Source organism: Megalobrama amblycephala, linkage group LG9 (genome assembly GCF_018812025.1).
Source record: "Megalobrama amblycephala isolate DHTTF-2021 linkage group LG9, ASM1881202v1, whole genome shotgun sequence".
Lineage (NCBI taxonomy): Eukaryota > Metazoa > Chordata > Actinopteri > Cypriniformes > Xenocyprididae > Megalobrama > Megalobrama amblycephala.
This window is the reverse complement of record NC_063052.1, coordinates 26,828,305-26,850,291: the sequence shown is the minus strand read 5'-3', so window position 1 is coordinate 26,850,291 and position 21,987 is coordinate 26,828,305. Positions and strand designations below refer to the sequence as shown.

Genomic DNA, 21,987 nt, shown 5'->3' with positions numbered 1-21,987 from the left:
TTCAAGTAATGTTAATTAATGTAAAAATAGTTAATTCATTCGTTCATGCTGCAAAAATGCTTTTCTAATGCAGTTTTTTTTTGTACAAATATATAAAAATTCTTACATCAAGATGGATTTTCTATATAAGAAAATTATAAGATTTTATTTAGTCATGTTTCCTGGGGGGTGTGATGTTGTGAGATGTAAAAAAGAATGAAAACAAAAGCTAACTCCAAACGGTTGTCTTTAATATAGGAAGCATCAGTAACATCACCATAGCAAATCAACAACTCAATTTCTTCATCGCCTCTCTAGGTTTCTTATTAAGTTTTTACTGCCCTCTAGCGACCATACTCAGTATCACAATGATTCACAGAACACAACATCTTCCCTCTCTGTTAAGAACACTACTTCAGTAACTGAACACTTTTCGTATTATGAAATTATTGCAATAAAGGCTGCAACTGTAGTTACAAAAGAATAACTAACATATGGCAGTCAAAAGTCTTCACATTCATGAAACTCAGAACACTTTTTAAAGTACATTTCTTTTATAGCTTGGTTCAACTAAAAAAAAACTGTTCTTAACCCAAATTTGTGTGCAAGTTGGTGTATCAATTTGACCTCCACTTACGGGTGCAGAATGAGAGCGAGCCAAGTGTGTGACATTCCATCTCTTCCCATCACTTAGCAGAAAGGTGTTTGGACTCACACGCTTTTCCACTGTTAACGGAGCAGAGAATCTGGAGTGTGCTTTAGGGACTAAGCAAGGAATTCTGACCCTCACTCTCTCCCCTTGAGCAAAAGATGGGGTATGTGCATACCACTTAATGTTAGTGTACTGTTTCATTTTGGATTGTTTCCTTTCGAATTGTTTCCTTTCTACAGCGTCATGGACAGATGAATTCAACATAGGAGCAATGGGCAAATTGTCCAGTCTGGTTCGCATTTTACATCCATAGAGCAGTTCATAAGGTGAGGTTGAGGTAGTGGCATGAGGTGTCGTACGATACACTTGAAGCCAGTTGGTCACAGCTTCCTTCCAAGGCTGTGACTGCAGGATGGCTGTCTGTATGCAGCCCTTCAGAGAATGATGGAACCTCTCAATAGCTCCAATGGCTGCAGGGTAGTACACAGATGTCTTATGTATACCCTGGATCTTAAGAAATTCAGCAAAGGCAGCTGATGTGAACTGCATCCCGTTATAAGTGAGAATGCTTTCTGGATTTCCATGACGAATGAAAACGGTGGTCAGAAAATCTATGACACCGTCAGTTGTGGCGGATGGGCAAAAGACAAGTTCAGGCCACTTTGAATAGTAGTCAGTCAATGTCACAGCATACCAACAAGCAGGAATGGCAGTCTCGAATGGCCCAACAATATCAAGGCCTAATTTCTTCCAGGGACCATCAGGAAGTGGAACAGGTTGTAGAGGCGCTGGATGAGTGTGAGCTATTGTCATTAGACTGACAAGGGGCACAGGCAGATATACAGGTCTGAACCTGAGAGTCCACACAAGGCCACCAGTAAAGGTAACGCAGTCGCTGTTTAGTGCGTACAGTCCCCTGGTGGTTTCCATGGGCCAGGGTGATCAGTGTATGATGCAATGTGACAGGCACCACTAATCTGGAACCACTGAAGATGTAATGACCCTGCACTGAGAGTTCATCCCTAATTTTGCAGTAAGGCATTAGATTCTGGGCAACAGCCTGTATAGATGGAGGCCAGCCACGGCTAATCTGTTCACGAAGAGCCACCATTTCTGAGCATATGGAACAAGCACTGTCAAAGTCAGAGACCAGAAGGGAACTCAGTGTGGAAGAAATTAGAGCCACAAGTTCAGGTTCAGAGATGAACACTATGTAGATGATCGCATATGTTGAGCACATAAAAGCAGTGATCTCGTCATTGAAACTCAATTTCTGTACACTAACAAATGCTTTCATCTTCACTAACAATGCAAACGCGATATAACTAAGAGATTCGTTGAGAACAGTTTTGCGCGTCAGTCACTGATAAACTCGCGCTGTTTGATTGACAGCTTCAGCGCGCTGCTCCAACGATTGCAAAGGGGGCTTTCTTTGATATAATCGCTTTCTTTATATAATTTAATCACCGTTAAATAACAGATTATTTACATGCTACTAAGAGAAACAATGCAAGTTGACGTTTAGTCAAGGGTTTGATTTACTGACACACAGACAAAGAACATCTGACTGTACATGAATCATTATCAGATCAGGCATTAGAATTAACACAGTTACTTACATGTTGTTGCGTGACTGTCGAGTCCAGGCACTGCACAATATATTGTAATCCTCAACGGCATGTTTATTGCTTGGTAGCTCGATCCGGTTTAGCACCACATAGGCCTATGTTACTTAGGCTACCTATTCTATTGCATGTCATGCGTGAATCGGTGGGCGGGGCTAAACAGGCAGGGATGAAGTAGGCGTTGATTTTCTTCTGAAGAGGTGGTGCTTGCTGCCCTTTGACGTCATAAAACAAGGAAGTTTTCAGCTCTAAAACTTACAGGATATTCTTATAGTATGATGACCTCTTATATGTCAAAAGCTCAAGGAAATTTTGATTTCTCAGTTCATCACCCCTTTAAAGCTGCAGTAGGTAACTTTTGTAAAAATGTATTTTTTACATATTTGTTAAACCTGTCATTATGTCCTGACAGTAGAATATGAGACAGATAATCTGTGAAAAAATCAAGCTCCTCTGGCTCCTCCCAGTGGTCCTATTGCCATTTGCAGAAATACACTGCTCTCGGTGAGAAACAACCAATCAGAGCCAGGAGGAGTGTCTTAGCAGTGTCAATCAAGCTCGCGTGCGCGCTGATCTCACCCCTCTCATGCACAGCGCCAGCGCATACAGGCGTTCAAATTCAAGATTACCGGTGTGCCGCAGCTTTGCTTATGGCTGAAAAACTACTGCCAATTCCCTAAGCGGCACCTGCTCACAAAATAAAGACGGGTAAACGGAAAAAGACAGATGACGATGATAAAAAAGCCAAAAAGAAAGAATAAAACGAGGGTAAATATCGGAGCGGCTTTTCCGAGGTGGAGGGAGCTACGTGTCCTGAAAGGATTAAAAACCGATGCAGAGTTAGCCACATTTCTGCTTGACAAGTAAGTATCCCTACTTGATTTGTTTCATTTTTTAAGAACTACACAACTAAGATAATTTCAAAACAGGCCTGCCCGTCCCCTGCCTGATGCTTCCTCTTCTCCCCGACCGTTGACTCGTCAAAGTCGCTGTGGGTGTGAATTCCTCGTCGGAGCCCATTGACTCGGTGTCAAAACTCTAGCCGCATAACATACAGATAAAATGTCACGCGCTGTGCAAAGCAACTATTGAAACCTACTAATTCACTGGCTTGTCATGTTGCTGAAATAATGTACTAGCAAACCTTATTTAGCATTACATATCGATATAATAATTACTTGCATACTGTAACGTTAGTTACCGTTATATTATCATACTAACTATTTATTACTTATAGAAATAGTGCAACGTCATTACATAGTTACATTACATGTATTGCAAAATACGTAATGTTTTGAGGACCAAGTTTGTAGTCAAAGTATGGGCAGGCCATAGTCAATGTAAATCATATTGATGATGTTTCGTCTGTACCAGTGAATGTGCTATAACTGTTTATTCGCCTTACTAGCCTGCGCGTTCACGGCAGGCTCCGTTGTGATGGGGGAGGAGCTGTGGAGGGAGGGCTGTAGCGCAGCAGAGAGCAAGGGGGAGTGACCTGTGAGTTGTGCTTGTTCAAATTTTCAGGCTAAGTCAAGGTTTTCTAAAAACTCCCTACAGCAGCTTTAAAGTGATAGTTCACCCAAAAATGAAAATTCTATCATCATTTACTCACCCTCAAGTTGATCAAAATCTGTATATTTTGAATATAATATATTACATTTTGGAATTTGTTTTCACTTCATAATAAAAACCTTAATTTAAAAACTGCATGTTGTGTTTACTTGTGTTATCTTTGATTCATATTTAAATTTGTTTGATGATCTGAAACATTAAAGTGTGACAAACATGCACTTTTTCACACCACTGTAAATACTCTTCGGCTTCTCGCACAAACCAATCGTTTGGACATCAGTGTGTCATCACGAGCCACAGGGTTTAATTTGGATTTGTCTGTGAGTGTTTTATACTCTCATATAGATTTTGTTACCATTCCCATGCATTATAGGCCTACGACTGACAGACTGCAACGGTTGGAGTAAAAAAAATCATCATTTGTGTTCTACTGAAGAAACAAAGTCACCTACATCTTGGATGCCCTGAGGGTAAGCAGATAAACATCATATTTTCATTTTTAGGTGAACTATCCCTTTAATTCAGCGGCGCAGCAAAAGACTCGGCACTGCCGCCTCTGCTCTGCTCCTGCGACGTGCTGCCACACCGCCTCTGCGTGCTTTGTACACACACCGACCTTTCTGATTTAGGCTATTGTATTTATGTTAGTAAATGTTGATAATGCGCAGATGTCAGCAAATGAAATGAACTCCAAATAAATATTGACGTGCCTCTTGTCATTATGGCGATGTAGCCTATAGCAGTGAAAGTGAAAGTATTTTGGGTGTGTGTGTGGATCTCGCTCTGCTGTCGTTCAGTTTTCTTTCCGGTGGAAAAGTTTAGGTTTGCGCAATTAGTTTTTCATTTCAATAAGTGCATTCTTGCTGTGTGGACTGACTGCTGAGAAGAATTTGGTAAGAATTCTATGCAGCCTACTTGTCTGTATTGCAATATCTATTTTTAGTTGACACAGCAATCTCTAGTTAGGCATGTAGCCTACACAGAAATGTGAGCCGACAGAATAAAAACGATAATCGAATGTATCCTAAATGTATATAAAACCTGTGAAATCCTGCTGTGAAATGCATTTGTGAGAAGCTACTTTTCTTCTTTTAGCAAACAAATAAAAATACTTTAACGAATCAAGTAAGTTTCACATTAGAGTTATTTGATTTATTGAATGTACTTCAAACTTCTATTCATACAGAAGTAAATTTCACCTCTGTGAAGGAAACGGCAGTCCTACTCTTGGTCTATTAATTCTTCCAGCGTCTCGTCCTCGGATAATCAAAAGTGAGATTGAAAAAGGTAAGATCTTTCAATCTTATCATGATATATAGCCTACATTCATTTAGTACTTCTTAGTCGGATTAAATGTAGGCTAATAACTGAAATAGGGTAAAAGTACAATCAATGGACAAGATAAAGCTAAAGTGTTAAAGGTTGTTAAGATTAAATATCAGCTGTTTTTTGTTTAAACTAGGCTATTGCCACAGTAACAACTGCCATAAATAAACTGATATTGCTAGTGGGCAAGGCAAATTATTTGACAAAACTTAAAATTAATGCAAAAAGTAAGGTTTCATGTATATCTTGATGATCACAAAATAAAAGATCCATATAATCTTTCTCTCAGTTAAAATGGGAGTTTCAGCTGAAATGGGCATGTAATATTAAAACAGTTAAGATTTTACCGAAGAATATATGTTAAACTGTGACATGAGATGCAGACATGTTGGGAGAAGATGCATATGAACCTTAGTAATGATAATATAAATAACAACAAAAAATACCCCAATGAGCCAAAACATTGTGATATGCTACCTAATATGCTGTTGGTCCTCCATGTGCTGCCAAAGCGTGGACTCTAAAAGACCCCTTAAGGTGTCCTGTAGTATCTGGCACCAAGGCATTAGCAGCAGATCCTTCAAGTCCTGTAGATTGCAAGGTGGAGCTGCCAGTGTTCAAACTTGTGGTCCAGCACATCCCACCGATGCTCATTTGGATTGAGATCTGGGGAATTTGGACTGGAGGCCAGGGCAACACCTTGAATTCTTCATCATGTTCCTCAAACCATTCCTGAACAATGTGTGCAGTGTGGCAGGCCAAGCTGAAAGAGGTGACTTTCACCAGGGAACACCATTGTCATGAACCTGGTCTGCAACAATGTTTAGGCAGGTGGCACCTGTGACGTGTCAAATTTATATCCACATGAATGGCCAGATCCAGGTTTTCCCAGCAGAACATTTCCCAGAGCATCAAACTCCCAAGTCCTAGGTTTTTTGGGGGTTATTTTTCCAGTGTTTGGGTAGTTTTTGTGTTATCCAGATCCTGGGTCAGACATAACAACCCATGGGGTTGAGTTATTTATCACAGGCTTTTTGCGACCAGAAGAGAACAGTACAGCTCTGTCAAAATGGTGCACGTCTTAGGTAAAATACAGGTTTGTGTACATTTTATTTTATCTAAAATTCGTTATTCATTTAATTTTATTCAAAGCAACATATGATGTGAGTCACGATGCGAGTCACCTAAACGAGTGTCACATTCGTCTTTTCGCGTGATGGAAATTTACATCCACATGAATGGCCGGACCCAAGTTTTCCCAGCAGAACATTTCCCTGAGCATCACACTCTCAAGTCCTAGGTTGAACACGAATTTTATGATTTTATTAAAAAATATACAGAATATAAATACTTAGGAGGATGTTAAAATATGTTCTCAGAATTGTACACTGATTATTCATGGACAGGTTATGGAGTCAGTCACAGCATATTTCGGCTACGAGTGAAACACAGAGCAGTGATCAAGTTAGTAGTTTCCTCGCCAAAAGCAAGCCATCTCTGGCATGAGATGCAGAGCCGTTACGGTGCCAGGAATGTTTAATTTTTACTTCTAATATTTGTTAAACAAGCTTAAATGTAGTCAAGATGTATTTAAAATGACATAAAATGTGAACACAACCTCTGTTTTGTATTGTCCCTTTGTATTGGCATTCGTTCACTAAGAAGTCGGGTGTGAAATGATTCGCGCAGACACGAATTTCGGTAGAGTTGAGAGAGCATTTTCTTCGAAAACAAAATTAATCCACCTTGTCTTCAGCGGCTCAGATTTCAGGACTAAATGGAGAGAGATATGTGGATTAATCCATCCAGCTACAGAACACCTAAAACACTTGGGAGACATTATCGTTAGTGCAGCAATGGTGGACTGTGTACAACTGGCTGTGAACTCGCTCAGGGCGGTTCTATGTTAAAACGGCAGTGTCTGTCATTATTCGTGGGTGGGGCCTGTGGCTAACGTCACACTGCCAGGGATCTGGAATCGACTTGTTTCGAGAGACTGCTTATGATTTATGGGGATTAAAAAAAAAAGGAGTGGTTGGATTTTTATCATTATAGGGTGGTTGTGTACACACACTGCCAACACACATTTATAAACAACCCAAATTGGGTAGTTTAAAACCCAGTGTTTTTTAGAGTGCATCTTTTCTACCCAGACGTAGCCTTGTTAGGAGATAAACGATATTCGCTTCACCTGGACTGATCTCAGTGTTTTGGCTCATCAATGTATTTTCTGTTATTATTGTTTGTTTGTTTTTGTAGGCTTTATGGAATGTACATTTCCAAAAAAAACATACTCATTGCATGTTGCATCCACCCCTCCCCCCATATTTTCCCCATTAACTTCACTTTTTTTATAACACGTGACATGATTCTTTTTTAGATGTCTACATTTGAAGATTATTGTATAATAACTCAGGAGGACCTGGAGGATATTAAAGATTCAATATCTACGCAGGATCTCCCATCAGCGATAAACACAATCAAAGAATACCTCAAACAGCAAGATCTTGTAGAACTTAACATTGGTGTGACGGGAGAGTCAGGTTCTGGAAAGTCCACGTTTGTCAATGCATTCAGGGGTTTAGGGGATGAAGACGAAGGCTCTGCTGAAACTGGCCCAGTAGAAACCACTATGGAGTCTGAAGCTTACCTTCACCCTAAATACAAAAATGTGAAAGTGTGGGATCTTCCTGGAATTGGAACACCAAACTTCAAAGCCGATGAGTATCTTGAACTGGTTCAGTTTGAACGCTATGATTTTTTCATCATCATTGCATCGGATCGGTTCAGAGAATGCCACACTCAGCTGGCCAAAGAGATCAAGAACATGGGGAAAAAGTTTTATTTTGTTCGTTCCAAGGTTGACCTTTGTATTACTGCTGAGAAGAGGAAGAAGAACTTTGAACAAAAAAAGACGCTGGATACCATCCGAGAGGATTGTAAAAATGGTTAGTTTATTCAGTTCACATTACGATGTTTTTTTAGCAACAATGAGATTTAGATGTTATCTTTATGATTATTGTATTGAACCAGTAAAAACAATGATTATTTTAATTACACTGATAATTATTTATTAGCCTATATTATTTATACATTTATTATTATAAAATAATATAGAGTAATCCTTTATTTTTGATATATTTCATGATGCCCTTTCCTGTTTCTGTAGGGCTGAGAAGGATCGGCATAGAGGATCCTGTCGTGTTCCTGATCTCTGGTTGGGAGCTCGGAAAGTATGATTTAAATCAGCTGCAGGAGAGGATGGAGAAAGAGCTTCCACAGCATAAGAGACGTGTGCTGATGTTGGCTTTGCCGAATATTACACTGGAGATTAATGAGAAAAAGAAGAAAGCTCTAGAGGAAAACATCGGAAAAGTTGCTTTCCTGTCTGCTTGTGTAGCTGCTATTCCTCTTCCTGGCCTTTCGATCACTGCAGATATAGCCATCATAGCAGATGAGCTGAGAAAGTACTACAGTGTGTTTGGTCTGGATGATCCATCCCTGCAGAAGCTCTGTGAAAGATCTGGGAAAACTGTAGAGGAACTGAAGAGTCTGATGAAGTCTCCTCTGCATCAAGGGATAAACACAAGTTCAATATTAACCTTGCTCGGTGCTGCGTCTTTTCTTATATCAGAAGATGCTGTTGAGTTACTTATGAGCTTCATTCCCATTATTGGCAGTGTGGTGGCAGGAGGACTGTCTTATCTGACTGTCTCAAGAATGCTGAAGAGAGCGCTGCATGACATCGCTGATGACGCTAGGAACGTGCTGATGGCTTCACTGGAGACTGAAGTGTAGAAAATGACAAGAATATGCAACAGCGTTTAGAACTAATGGGGTATTTCTAGACTATTTTTTTGACATTTAATACAAAATCTAATAGACATTTATGATATAGATTTCTCGTTTACATTATCTGTTGCTTTTATCCAAAGCAGCTTACATTTGAGGTACTGTAAAACACGGACATGTGATTAAATGTGTAAGATTTGCTAGAATAATAATTGTTACCGTTGCAAATAAAAGTTATTTCTCCAAATGTATATTTGCTCAAAATTCACAATTTTTTACATCATTTATCAGTGTCTTTCTTGCCTGATTCTTTTGGCTCTCTCTTCTTTCTCATTTACATTTCATAATTCATAGTTATTCAGTCATCCAGTGTCTCTGCACTACAATTATTGTTGTTATTTATCTTATAAAGTGTTGAATAAATACCTCCATCTGGGTTCAAAGTTATCCTTGAGTCTGGGTTTCCCTTACATTGTTCAGTAGTCACATTATTTTATTTGGCCTTTTCATTATTTTGTTTCCAAAATAAAGATTTGCATGTCTCGTAGTCTCTTTACTATGGTGAAAACATTTTGCCCTTTGAGATTAACTTCAAACCTGGGTGTGTACACTCTTTATTCTCCTGACACTCCTTATTCTCATTGTACTGTTTTTCATAAACAAGTTACAGAACAGTTGAATAATCTGTCATACTCTAATCAGCCAAATACTAACTTTAAATAAAGTTATTTTATTTTAAACTAAATGTTTGTTTATTTGTAAATATTTATCAAGGACTAAGGAGTTTTTCTGATTGTTCTTGTGTGTTATATGCCACATGACCTTGTGTGTATTTGCAAGTATACTTTCTTCACAATTCATTCATAGTTTCCCTTCAAGAAACAAAAAAGAAGGTCGATGCAGCTCTGAATAAACATACCATCCTATTTTAAGCATCAATTAATGCAGATATCCACCCCAGTCAGTTTCCAAAATAGAAAAGTAAAAAAAAATTGTTCAATTAAAATAAAATTAAAATATATATATTATAAGGGCTAAGGAGTTTTGTGATTATTTCATGTAATTTTGAGTATTTGCTTGTCAAGTGGTGTTCAACCTAATATTTCCGAAGACCTCGAAACCTATTGACATATGTTGACAACATCTAAAATGACTATTTACATATGAACAACTTTAGAGATGTACAAATGTTTATGAATCTTTATTGAATCTAAGTATAATTATTTGGGTGGTTGGGCAGTTATATGGGTCTATCAACGCCCCTGGGTGTTAATGCACAAATTTCAACAAATGAACTCCAGGTAAATATTTACGTCACTCTGACTCTTGTTACTATGGTGATTTAGCAGTGAAAGTGAAAGTATTTTTTTTTTTTTTTTTTTGGGTGTATCTCACACTGCTTTTGATTTATATCCAGAGTAAAAGTTAATAGGTCTGCACAGTTACAGGCTTCATTTCAGATCTTCACTTCAGATTTGCTGTCATCAGATTTTGGTAAGAAAGAAGTTTTCAAAACTTTTGACAGTAATGTATTTCTTGTTGTAAAATGAAATGTTCAGAATTCTTGTGCTATCCTCTCACATTTAGCATGAGGCAGCAAAATAAAAACAAATATCTGGTATATATTTATTTAAAGTCTCCTTCAGTGCTATAATGTAAAATCCATTTTAGAAACTTCTTAGCAGTCAAATGTTACATTGAAAATGCCTGATGAATCAATAAGGCTATACATTATAAGATGATTTCATGTATTAATTTGCACTCCTTGATTGAAATGTACTTCAAACTTTTCTTTATAACAGTAAATTTCACGTTGGTGAAGGAAACAACAGCCCCCCTATTCTTGGTCTAAGTTCTTCCTGTGTCTCGTGCTCTGAAACATAACGGTGAGATTGAAAAAAATGTAAGAGGGTCTTTACAGTTCAGTTTTCAAACCATACCTATTCATTTTTTTTTTTTGTTTGTTTACTTTTTTGTTTTTGCATTTAAGATTTAAGATTGACTGTATGTGTAGGGCAAATCTTTTACGAAACTTAAAATAAGTGATTGGTTTGAAAATAATGATTTCATGAATCATGTCTTGACTATATGGAGAAATGTTAAGATAGGACCTCCCATCAGATAAAATGGGACTTAAGCCTAGTCCCATGACTAAAGTGCATGTTTGAGCTTTCTTAACTGAAAGCAACTTGCACTTTCATATCTTAAAAATTTTCTAAGGCACATTTATAAGAGCTACTTAAATGCCCTAATATTGAACAAAGGCCTAATCCTGGTTTAATCTAAGCCCTGTCTGTGAAACCGGGCCTTTAAGTTTCAGCTAAAATGGGCCAACACACAGAAAGGGACTGTCTGTCACGGTTCAGCAAAGGGGTGTAGGTAAGCAACATATCCTGTTTGAAACATAGATGACTGGATAAACACAGGTGTTACAAAAGAGGAAAATGATAGTAACCATAGTGAGAAACTATACGTAAAGAGTAACCTAGGATACAAACAAGTGGCAGAAAACTGAGAACAATGGAGACAGGAGACTGAAGATAAACAAACTAAGAGTTCATGAAAATGAAACTAACTGAACATAATTGTGGAACTGACATCTTAAGCTGTTGTTTTATGCAACATATTTTCGACAGTTTCTTTTTATAACACTGTTGAACACGGTTCTTTTTTTAGATGGCTACATTTGAAGATTATTGTATAATAACTCAGGAGGACCTGGAGGATATTAAAGATTCAATATCTACTCAGGATCTCCCATCAGCGATAAACACAATCAAAGAATACCTCAAAAAGCAAGATCTTGTAGAACTTAACATTGGTGTGACTGGAGAGTCAGGTTCTGGAAAGTCCACGTTTGTCAATGCATTCAGGGGTTTAGGGGATGAAGAAGAGGACTCTGCTAAAACTGGCCCAGTAGAAACCACTATGGAGCCTGAAGTTTACTTTCACCCTAAATACAAAAATGTGAAAGTGTGGGATCTTCCTGGAATTGGAACACCAAACTTCAAAGCTGATGAGTATCTTAAACTGGTTCAGTTTGAACGCTATGATTTTTTCATCATCATTGCTTCAGAACGGTTCAGAGAATGCCACACTCAGCTGGCCAAAGAGATCAAGAATATGGGGAAAAAGTTTTATTTTGTTCGTTCTAAGATTGACTCATGCATTGATGCTGAGAAGAGGAAGAAGAACTTTGACCAGAAAAAGACACTGGATACCATCCGAGAGGATTGTGAAAATGGTCAGTTATTCAGTTTGTTATGAAAATAATTTGAACAAGAAAATGTTTAAGATGTTGTGTTTAAAATTTTCACATTGAACAAATATAGTTTACTAATGTAAAAACAACAATTAAGGATTATATTGAAAATGATACATAGCCTATTTAGATATAATAATTATTATTATTATAAAATATAACTTATTTCATGATGCCCATTCTTGTTTCTGTCTAGGCCTGAGAAAGATCGGTATAGAGGATCCTGTCGTGTTCTTGATCTCTAGCTTTGAGCTCGGCAAGTATGATTTAAATCAGCTGCAGGAGAGGATGGAGAAAGAGCTTCCACAGCATAAGAGACGTGTGCTGCTGTTGGCTTTGCCGAATATTACACTGGAGATTAATGAGAAAAAGAAGAAAGCTTTAGAGGCAAATATTGGAAAAGTGGCTTTGCTGTCTGCTTTTGTGGCTACTGTTCCTCTTCCTGGTCTTTCAGTTGCTGTGGATTTAGCCATTGTCAAAAAAGAGACTGAAATGTACTACAATACCTTTGGTCTGGATGATCCATCTCTACAGAAGCTTTGTGAGAAATCTGGGAAGACCATTGAGGAACTGAAGAGTCTGATGAAGTCGCCACTGCGTGGTGGGATAAACCCAGCATCAATATTATCTTTACTGGGTACTGCATCCCTGGCTATGGCTGAAAATGCAGTTGAGTATGTTGTGAGCTTCATACCCATTCTTGGTACTGTGGTAGCAGGAGGAATGTCCTATATGACAGTCTCAACAATGCTGAAAAAAGCTCTGAATGACATAGCAGAAGATGCCAAAAATGTATTAATGGCTTCAGTGGAAACTGCTGTGTAAACGTGACAGAACGTGTCAGGATAGAAATGTACATGTAGTTGTTGCTTTTATTCAAACTTACATTTGAGGGGGAAAAAGTACTGCTTGTTTGGCAAAATAAGTAACTGTGGTTTTTTCTTATTTTAGATGTAGCAAATTGATGTTAGTTCAATAAACATAATATTGCATTTCTTTTCATTTTGCATTTCTTTTTTTTTCAACTGGAATAAATACTAAATGTAATATATTTGGTTTTGACCCTCTCTTCCTTTTACTTTACTTTCCCCTTGGACAAATAGTGCTGCAACATCACCTCTGTTGCCACTGCTACACTTAGGATGCTGTAACAATAGTTCACTGAAGGCGAGTTGAAGAACCCATGTGCAGTTTTTTTAATATAATCCAAAGTGAGCAAATATAAAACAAAGACTTGACTGAAACATGAGCAGACTTGACAATGAGCGGACTTGACCAAAACACTCACCAATAGCAGGGTTACAAAAATCCAATACACGAAAAAGTAACATGGAAAACAATAGGCTTTAAATGCATGAACTTGGGGAACACATGACTAAAACAACCAATGACAACATGACACATTCACAAGGGAGCACATGGCAAGATCACATGTGGGAACAGGGAAATCACATGACAGGACCATGGACCATAGGGACATGGTGCAGTGGTGAACCTGGACCAGGGCCATGGAGCAATGGGAGAACTGAGCACTGGAGGACTCAGTGGGTTAAAGCAGGCTCTGGAGCAGACTCATGAGCTGAAGAGGTTTCTGGAGCAGACTCTTGGGCTGAAGCAGGCTCTGGAGCAGTCTTGTGAGCTGAAGTGGGTTCTGGAGCAGATTCAAGGGCTGATGAGCAGTATGTGGCCCAAACACACATAATGGCCATCGCCATTTAAAGCCAGTCTTGAACACCTAGGAACAGCCTCAATGACTTCATGTGCAATGTTCATGATGACTGGGAACACTGATGTGACATCTATGATGGCTGAAGACTATAATACCCATATTGGCTGCTAGAGACTCTGGCCTAATATCCATGACAGCTGGAAGCTCTGGCGTGGCGGCCATTTTGTCTGATGACTGTGGCATGGCCTGCCATCTTGGCTGAGGGCTCAGGCGTGGTGGGCATCTTGGCTGTTGAGTCAGGCGTGGCGGCCATCTTGGCTGAAGGCTCTGCCATGGCGGCCATGTCATGAAGAGGTTCTTGAGTGACGGCCATGTTGTGAAGAGGCTCTTGAGTGACGGCCAAGTCGTGAAGAGCCTCTGGAGTGACGTCCATGTCGTGAAGAGCCTCTGGAGTGACGTCCATGTCATGAAGAGGCTCTGGAGTGGCAGCCATGTCATGAGGAGGCTCTGGAGTGATGGCCATGTCATGAAGAGGCTTTTGAGTGGTGGCCATGTCGTAAAGAGGCTCTGGGGTGAAGGCCATGTCGTGTAGAGGCTCTGGAGTGACTGCCATGTCGTGAAGAGGCTCTGGGGTGAAGGCCATGTCGTGTAGAGGCTCTGGAGTGACTGCCATGTCGTAAAGAGGCTCTGGGGTGAAGGCCATGTCGTGTAGAGGCTCTAGAGTGACGGCCAAGTCGTGAAGAGGCTCTGGGGTGACGGCCATGACGTGATGACACTTTGGCATGGCAGACATGATGGATGAGGGCTCTGACTTGGTAGACATGACATGAACAGTCCCTGGCTTGGTAGACATGACGTGAACAGGCCCTGGTGTGGTAGACATGATATGAATAAATCCTGACAAACAGTCGGGGAGGTGGAAACAATCTGGCACGGTGGGTACTGTGGAATTGCAGGGAATCTGCAATTCCCACAGTAAACGAAGACCCACTTAAAATCAGGGCATGCTCTATGTATTCTGCCAGGAACCAGTGTATTTTTCGCCTAGGTAATTTAGAGCAAATAGGCCAACTGCTATATCCATAATGAAAAACATCCTTTAAAGGGGCTCTATGTAGGAATGACACCCAGTGGACGAAATAGGTACAACTGGGTTCATTGTTGAAGGTTTTGTATTCTGTAACAACAGTCTACTAAAGGCAAGTTGAAGAACCAAGTGAGCAAACACAAAACAAAGACTTGACTGGAACATGTGCAGACTTGACAATGAGCAGACTTATACGAAACACTAACCAACAGCAGGGTTACATACAATGCTCAGCGTAAATAAGTACACCCCCTTTGAAATGTTACATTTTAAACAATATCTCAATGAACACAAAAACAATTTCCAAAATATTGACAAGACTAAGTTTTATATAACATCTGTTTAACTTATAACATGAAAGTAAGGTTAATAATATAACTTAGAGAACAAAATTTTCAGTTTTATTCAAATTAGGGTGATGCAAAAATGAGTACACCCTACTGAAAGTCTCTGGAGCAAAGCTAAATTTTAGACTACAAATGTTTAATTTAACAAGAATTCAACCACAGGTGAGACTAATTATTCATTACACAGGTGTCCAGCAGACAGTTGACTATAAAAGGGTGTTAAAACCCCTTCCCATTTCATGCTGTCAGCAATGGCACCACATGGAAGAGAAATGTCACAAGACCTGAGAAAGAAAATAATTTCTTTACACCAGAAAGGTGAAGGCTACAAGAAGATCAGCAAAGCTTTACTTATCAGTCAGAATAAAAAAAGATGGAACATCTCACAGAGATCCAGGTCATTCACGGAAGTTAACACCTTGACAGGAGCGTCTTTTGATGAGAAGGCTTGAAGAAAATCGGCATGCAAGTTCACTGCAGTCATCTAAAGAAGTAGAAAGCCAAACTATGTGGCTATTTCCCATGACACAATATGGCGTAGACTGCAGAGGAATGGCATGCATAGGTGCCGTCCACAAAAGAAGCCCAGGCACAAAAAAAGCCCGCCTAGAGTTTGCCAGGGCCCATGCTGACAAAGATGAAGACTACTTGGACTCTATACTCTGGGGTGATGAGACCAAGATAAATGTTTTTGGAATGGATGGCTTCAAAACTGTATGGCGTCACCAAGGTGAGGAATACAAAGAAAAATGCATGGTGCCTACAGTGAAACATGGTGGCAGTGTCCTTATGTGGGGCTGCATGAGTGCTGCTGGTGTCGGGGAGCTGCATTTCATTGATGGCATCATGAATTCACTGATGTACTGCTCTATATTGAAAGAGAAGATGCAACCATCACTCCATGCCCTTGGTAGTCGTGCACTTTTCCAACATGACAATGATCCTAAACACACATCTAAGGCCACTGTTGGATTTCTGAAGAAGAACAGGGTGAAAGTGATTCAGTGGCTCCTGATCTGAACCCAATCAAACACCTATGGGGAATTCTGAAGAGACAAGTTGAGCATCACTCTCCATTCAGCATCCAGTCTCTAAAAGAGGTCATTCTTAGAGAATGGAAAAGATAGATGTTGCAAAATGTTGCCAACTTGTTCATTCCATGCCTAGAAGACTTGGTGCTGTCATTAAAAATCATGGAGGCCATACAAAGTACTACATGTAGTAGTTTTTGTTGTGGGGTGTACTCATTTTTGCATCGCCCTAATATGAGTAAAACTGAAAAATGTGTAATCTAAGTTATATTATTAACCTTACTTTCATGTTATAAGTTAAAGAGATGTTATATTAAACTTAGTCTTGTCAACATTTTGGAAATTGTTTTTGTGTTCATTGAGATATTGTTTTAAAATTTTACTTTTCAAAGGGGGTGTACTCATTTACGCTGAGCACTGTAAATCCAATACACAACAAAGTAACATGGAAAACAAGAGGCTTTAAATACATGAACACGGGGAACAAATGACTAAAACAACCAATAAATGTGTTCGACATTGGCTGCGGCTGGATGTAAGATGTACTGGATGTACTCTGCAGTGAGAGCAGCCGCTTGCAGTCAGGGAGGAGCTGAAAACGGAGACGTGAATCTGGACACTTTCTGCTTCCTGTAGTGAGCTTCCTCATGCTGCGTTTGCATACTTTATCACAGCTGATATATATTTATATCATAAATCTGAAAATTGATAAAACATTATTAACTATTTTTAAGTTTGGTAAAAAAGGAAACTACAGTTACATATGTTGTACCTTACTTGATGTGTTGATTTATGTTTGGATGTTTCCCTAATCTGGAGATTTTGGCGATTTTTGGAGATTTTGTTTGAGAACACAATATAATTTCTCTTTACTTACATGTACATGTATTTAGTAACTTAGTTTGGGTAGCTCTTGACCCATATCTGTCTGTTTATTTTGCAATGGTGTTCACACAAATGTATCTAGGGTACTATACATACACAAACAATTAAAATGCAAATGTTTTATACCTTTATTTTTCTTTATATACAGACATTTCCCTTTATTTTTTCCATTTTTACGATTTAAGTATTAATAAAAGTCTTTTTTCTGCTGCTATCTATAGTCAAGTAATTATTTTGAAACAAAGTTCCACCCGAAGCAGTAGGCGGCGCTGTGGGATTCATCGTTTATCCGTACACACAGTGGACACGTCATGCTAGCGGAAGACTGAAATCATCTGCGCGTGCGTTGAACTGTCTTCGTAATTTTGAGGCTCAAACCAGCGGAGGAAGGTAAAGTGGCTGCTAAATTTTTATGTTAAAAAAAAATATAAGTTATATGCTGAGAATGACTCTTGAAAACAATTTTGTCTGTGAATGTATATAAGGAAACAGTCGACGTTGTCTGTACAATAGTCTCAAGACGAATATGAAGTACACGTAATCACAGTTTGTCACCTTGTTTAAATGATTGTATAAGAATTTCATAATTCCACTAAATGAAATCTTTTAATAGTTTTATTCTAGTGCGTTAAATATCATTAGCCGACTTCAGTACAGTAATGACGCTGAAATTCAGTAGTTTGTAGCGGTTGTGTATGTGACTGGTGTTGTACACGTAAGCATACGAAATGAACTGTCTTGATTTTAAAAATATTAAAATATGTCTGTTTTAAAAGATTATATTATATTTCAGAACAGATCTCTGTATTATAGAACCGTTATTTGACAACATGTGCCTTTTATTTGGAAATTTCATTCATTCATCCTTTTATGCATGCAGATGTTACCTCTTACAGACTGCACTGTCTATTATAGCTCAACCAACTGTAAGACTGAGTATAAATCGATATTTCATCAAGTGACTTCATTCTTCTAAATTGCCCTGTTTCTCTATCCACCTCTACACACAGATGTAGTGACAGCATTTTAGTTGTAGTGTCTTTTTATGCAAGTTTAAATGTTGATTACCCTTGTATATCATTAGCAGTTGGTCTGTTTTGTATAATAAATACTCCATTTCCCCACAGATGAGGGTGTTCTGTGTATTTGCTCTGGTTGCTGTGATGGGTCTGGTGGCAGGAGAAGAAGGGGCTCGTCTGTTGGCATCTAAGTCCCTGTTGAACCGATACGCTGTAGAGGGACGAGATCTTACTCTGCAATACAACATCTACAATGTTGGCACCAGGTATTGTCCTCTTTCTCTCAGAAGTTAAGGGGTTAGTTCACCCAAAAATGAAAATTCTGTCATTTAATATTCACCCTCATGCCGTTCCACACCTGTAAGAACTTCATTAATCTTCGGAACACAAATTAAGATATTTTAGTTGAAATCCGAATTGCTCAGTTAGGCCTGCATAGGGAGCAATGACACTTCCCCTCTCAAGATCCATAAAGGTACTAAAAACATATTTAAATCAGTTCATGTGAGTACAGTTGTTCAAAATTAATATTATAAAGCGGCGAGAATATTTTTGGTGCACCAAAAAAAACTAAATAACGACTTATTTAGTGATGGCCGATTTCAAAACACTGCTTCAGGAAGCTTCGGAGCATAAATGAATCAGCGTGTCGAATCTGCTGTTCGGAGCGCCAAAGTCACGTGATTTCAGCCGTTGGCAGTTTGACACACGATCTGAATCATAATTCGATACGCTGATTCATTTATGCTCCGAAGCTTCCTGAAGCAGTGTTTTGAAATCGGCCATCACTAAATAAGTCGTTATTTAGTTTTTTTTGGTGCACCAAAAATATTCTTGTCGCTTTATAATATTAATATTGAACCACTGTACCTTTATGGATCTTGAGAGGGGAAGTGTCCATTGCTCCCTATGCAGGCCTCACTGAGCCATCGGATTTCAACTAAAATATCTTAATTTGTGTTCTGAAGATTAATGAAGGTCTTACGGGTGTGGAACAGCATGAGGGTGAGTAATTAATGACAGAATTTTCATTTTTGGATGAACTAACTCTTTAAGGGCATTTTCAACAGATGGGGATGACTAATGGGGTGATTTATAATCTAGTTTGTTATCGTATTTAATTTTTTGTTTGTTTGTTTTGCCTAGTGCTGCACTGGAGGTCGAGTTGTCAGATGACTCTTTCCCCCCTGAAGATTTCGGCATTGTTTCAGGAATGCTCAATGTGAAATGGGATCGTATTGCTCCGTATCCTCCTTCAAAAAGCAATAGCTGTTCTGTTTACTATCCTGTTTTGATCTTTTCATATGTGAAAATATATTCTGAGTACTTTACACTCTGTTAGTAATCCCATTAAACCTTTAAACAATCACTTCTGTCTTTACTGATAGCACTTAACATCATCAGAACTGTGGCAGACAGTCAGGATGCTTTATTTACTTTTGCTCTTTAGTAGATTGTGTTCCCTAACTATTCCTCTCTATAGTGCCAGTAATGTTTCTCACACAGTGGTTCTGCGGCCACTGAAAGCTGGATACTTCAACTTCACCTCTGCTTCAGTTAGTTACCTGGCACAGGAAGGCGGACAGGTTGTGGTAAGTGGAGTCCTCCGATACCTTTCATGTACCAGCGCAAGGAAAAAAATTTTATGTATTTTTTATGTGCCTCAATTAGCCATAATAATATGAAAATGGCCTGGCTTGTGGCTTTATACATAATCTTCTTAAAGGGATAGTTTACCCAAAAAATGAAAATTCCACACCTGTAAGACTTTCGTTCATCTTCGAAACACAAATGTAGATATTTTTGATAAAATCTGATGGCTCAGTGAGGTCTGCATTGCCAGAAAGCTAATCGACACTTTCAAACGCCCAGAAAGCTACTAAAGACGTATTTGAAACAGTTCATGTGACTACAGTGGTTCAACAATGTTTTGAAGTGACGAGAATACTTTTTGTGTGGCAAAAAAACAAAATAACTTTATTTAACAATATGTAGTGATGGACAATTTCAAAACACTGCTTCATGAAGCTTCACAAATCTTTTGTTTCGAATCAGTGGTTCGAAGCACATATCAAACTGCCAAAGTCACGTGAACCATTGAAATTTCTAAACGTTGCGATGGAACGAAGCCTTGTTTACTGAAATCACGTGACTTTAGCAGTTTGATACACGCTCCGAACCACTGATTCAAAACAAAAGATTTGTAAAGCTTCGAAGCTTCATGAAGCAGTGTTTTGAAATCGGCCATCACTAGATGTTGAATACATTTTTTTTTTTTTTTTTTTTTTTTTTTTGGTGCACAAAAAGTATTCTTGTCACTTCATAACATTAAGGTTGAACCACTGTAGTCACATGAACTGTTTTAAATATGTTTTTACTACCTTTCTGGGCATTTGTAAGTGTTAATTATCTTGCTGGCAATGCAGCCCTCACTGAGCCATCGGATTTTATCAAAAAAAAGATCTTAATTTGTGTTCCGAAGATGAACAAAGGTCTTACGGGTGTGGAACGGCATGAGGGTGAGTAATTAATGAGAGACCTTTCATTTTGGGGTGAACTAACCCTTTACGTCAGTGAGTTTTTATTTTTTTATTTTTTTTATCATTGAATAATTTTCTGCATTAATCTGACCATTAATTTTATTGATTAAGTTAGATCCACTACACCATAATATTAGATGGTAATAAATGGTATGATAACATTTTATTTATATATATATATATATATATATATATATACACACACACATTTGCTGTCCCTCAAAATAATATTAGATGGTAATAAATGGTATGATAACATTTTATTATATATATATATATATATATATATATATATATATATATATATATATATATATATATATATATATATATTTTTTATTTTTTAATTACATTTAATACTGTAAAATATATAATTTCAATAAAGATCAAAAATGTGCAAAACACTGCATTATAGTTATTGGTTGTTAGCTAAGTCATTCTTTTCTTCTCTTCTATTAGGTTGGTTACACAAGTGCTCCAGGTCAAGGAGGCATTCTGGCCCAGAGAGAGTTTGACAGGCGCTTTTCTCCACATTACGTAAGTGATTCAGCAATGCTTTAATTTGGAAAATGGAGTAAAGTGGCTTTCAATGTATCCTGTGCTGTTATGATATGTAAGTGTAAAGTTTTCTCTTTCTCTCTCTATCTAATAGTTGGACTGGGCAGCTTTTGGTGTCATGACCCTTCCCTCCATTGGCATTCCTCTGCTCCTGTGGTACTCCAGCAAGAGGAAGTACGACTCACCGAAGAGCAAAAAGAACTGAGATATCAATTACAGGACAAAAACAGATCAGGGATCATTGTGTGAATGTGGGGGGAGGGGTGTTAAGTGAATTATGGTGGGTGGGTTGAAAATGTTGTTTTTGAATAAATTAATTACCCATATTGGGGTAAATGGTCAATGATTTAATCTGTTTTTAAGTGATGTTGGTCTTTATCAAATAATTTTTTGAGCGATCTGGGGATTGAAGCATAAAGTAGGAGGATCATTGACATTTGCTTTTGACATTAAAGTGGCCATTCCATGATGGCCTTAGGTGCACCATCTTAGTTTTTGTTTTGTTTTTTGTAACCATTCTCAGATGCTCAAATGCTAAACAGAACTGTACAGTCCTTCATGATCAATGGTGGGCTAGTTTGTGGAAATAAAAGAAGGTTTTATAGAGATGCTTTCATTGTGTCTCTTCACTCGCTGAAATATG

The 21,987-nt window shown here is 38.3% G+C and overlaps 3 protein-coding genes across 4 annotated transcripts; all 3 read left to right on the top strand.

Annotated features, from left to right (window-relative positions):
* The first annotated feature begins 4,362 nt into the window (after positions 1 to 4,362).
* On the top strand, positions 4,363 to 9,393 carry LOC125275484 (interferon-inducible GTPase 5-like). The gene is made up of 4 exons (XM_048202464.1): positions 4,363 to 4,721; positions 5,015 to 5,115; positions 7,535 to 8,102; positions 8,324 to 9,393. The coding sequence occupies exons 3-4, from the start codon at positions 7,535 to 7,537 to the stop codon at positions 8,950 to 8,952; spliced, it is 1,197 nt and encodes a 398-aa protein (XP_048058421.1). The 5' UTR covers positions 4,363 to 4,721; positions 5,015 to 5,115; the 3' UTR covers positions 8,953 to 9,393.
* An 898-nt stretch (positions 9,394 to 10,291) lies between these two features.
* Positions 10,292 to 13,232, top strand: LOC125275483 (interferon-inducible GTPase 5-like). Of its 2 annotated transcripts, none has more exons than XM_048202462.1 (4): positions 10,292 to 10,440; positions 10,749 to 10,832; positions 11,623 to 12,190; positions 12,405 to 13,232. In XM_048202462.1, exons 3-4 carry the CDS (start codon positions 11,623 to 11,625, stop codon positions 13,031 to 13,033), a joined length of 1,197 nt encoding a protein of 398 aa, XP_048058419.1. In that variant the 5' UTR covers positions 10,292 to 10,440; positions 10,749 to 10,832; the 3' UTR covers positions 13,034 to 13,232. The 2 variants fall into 2 exon arrangements, with proteins under 2 accessions (XP_048058419.1, XP_048058420.1); XM_048202463.1 differs by having other exon boundaries at positions 10,749 to 10,849.
* Positions 13,233 to 17,462: 4,230 nt separating this feature from the next.
* On the top strand, positions 17,463 to 21,950 carry ssr2 (signal sequence receptor, beta). The gene is made up of 6 exons (XM_048202461.1): positions 17,463 to 17,617; positions 18,355 to 18,512; positions 19,393 to 19,491; positions 19,730 to 19,838; positions 21,246 to 21,323; positions 21,439 to 21,950. The coding sequence occupies exons 2-6, from the start codon at positions 18,355 to 18,357 to the stop codon at positions 21,547 to 21,549; spliced, it is 555 nt and encodes a 184-aa protein (XP_048058418.1). The 5' UTR covers positions 17,463 to 17,617; the 3' UTR covers positions 21,550 to 21,950.
* The last annotated feature ends 37 nt before the right edge of the window (positions 21,951 to 21,987 follow it).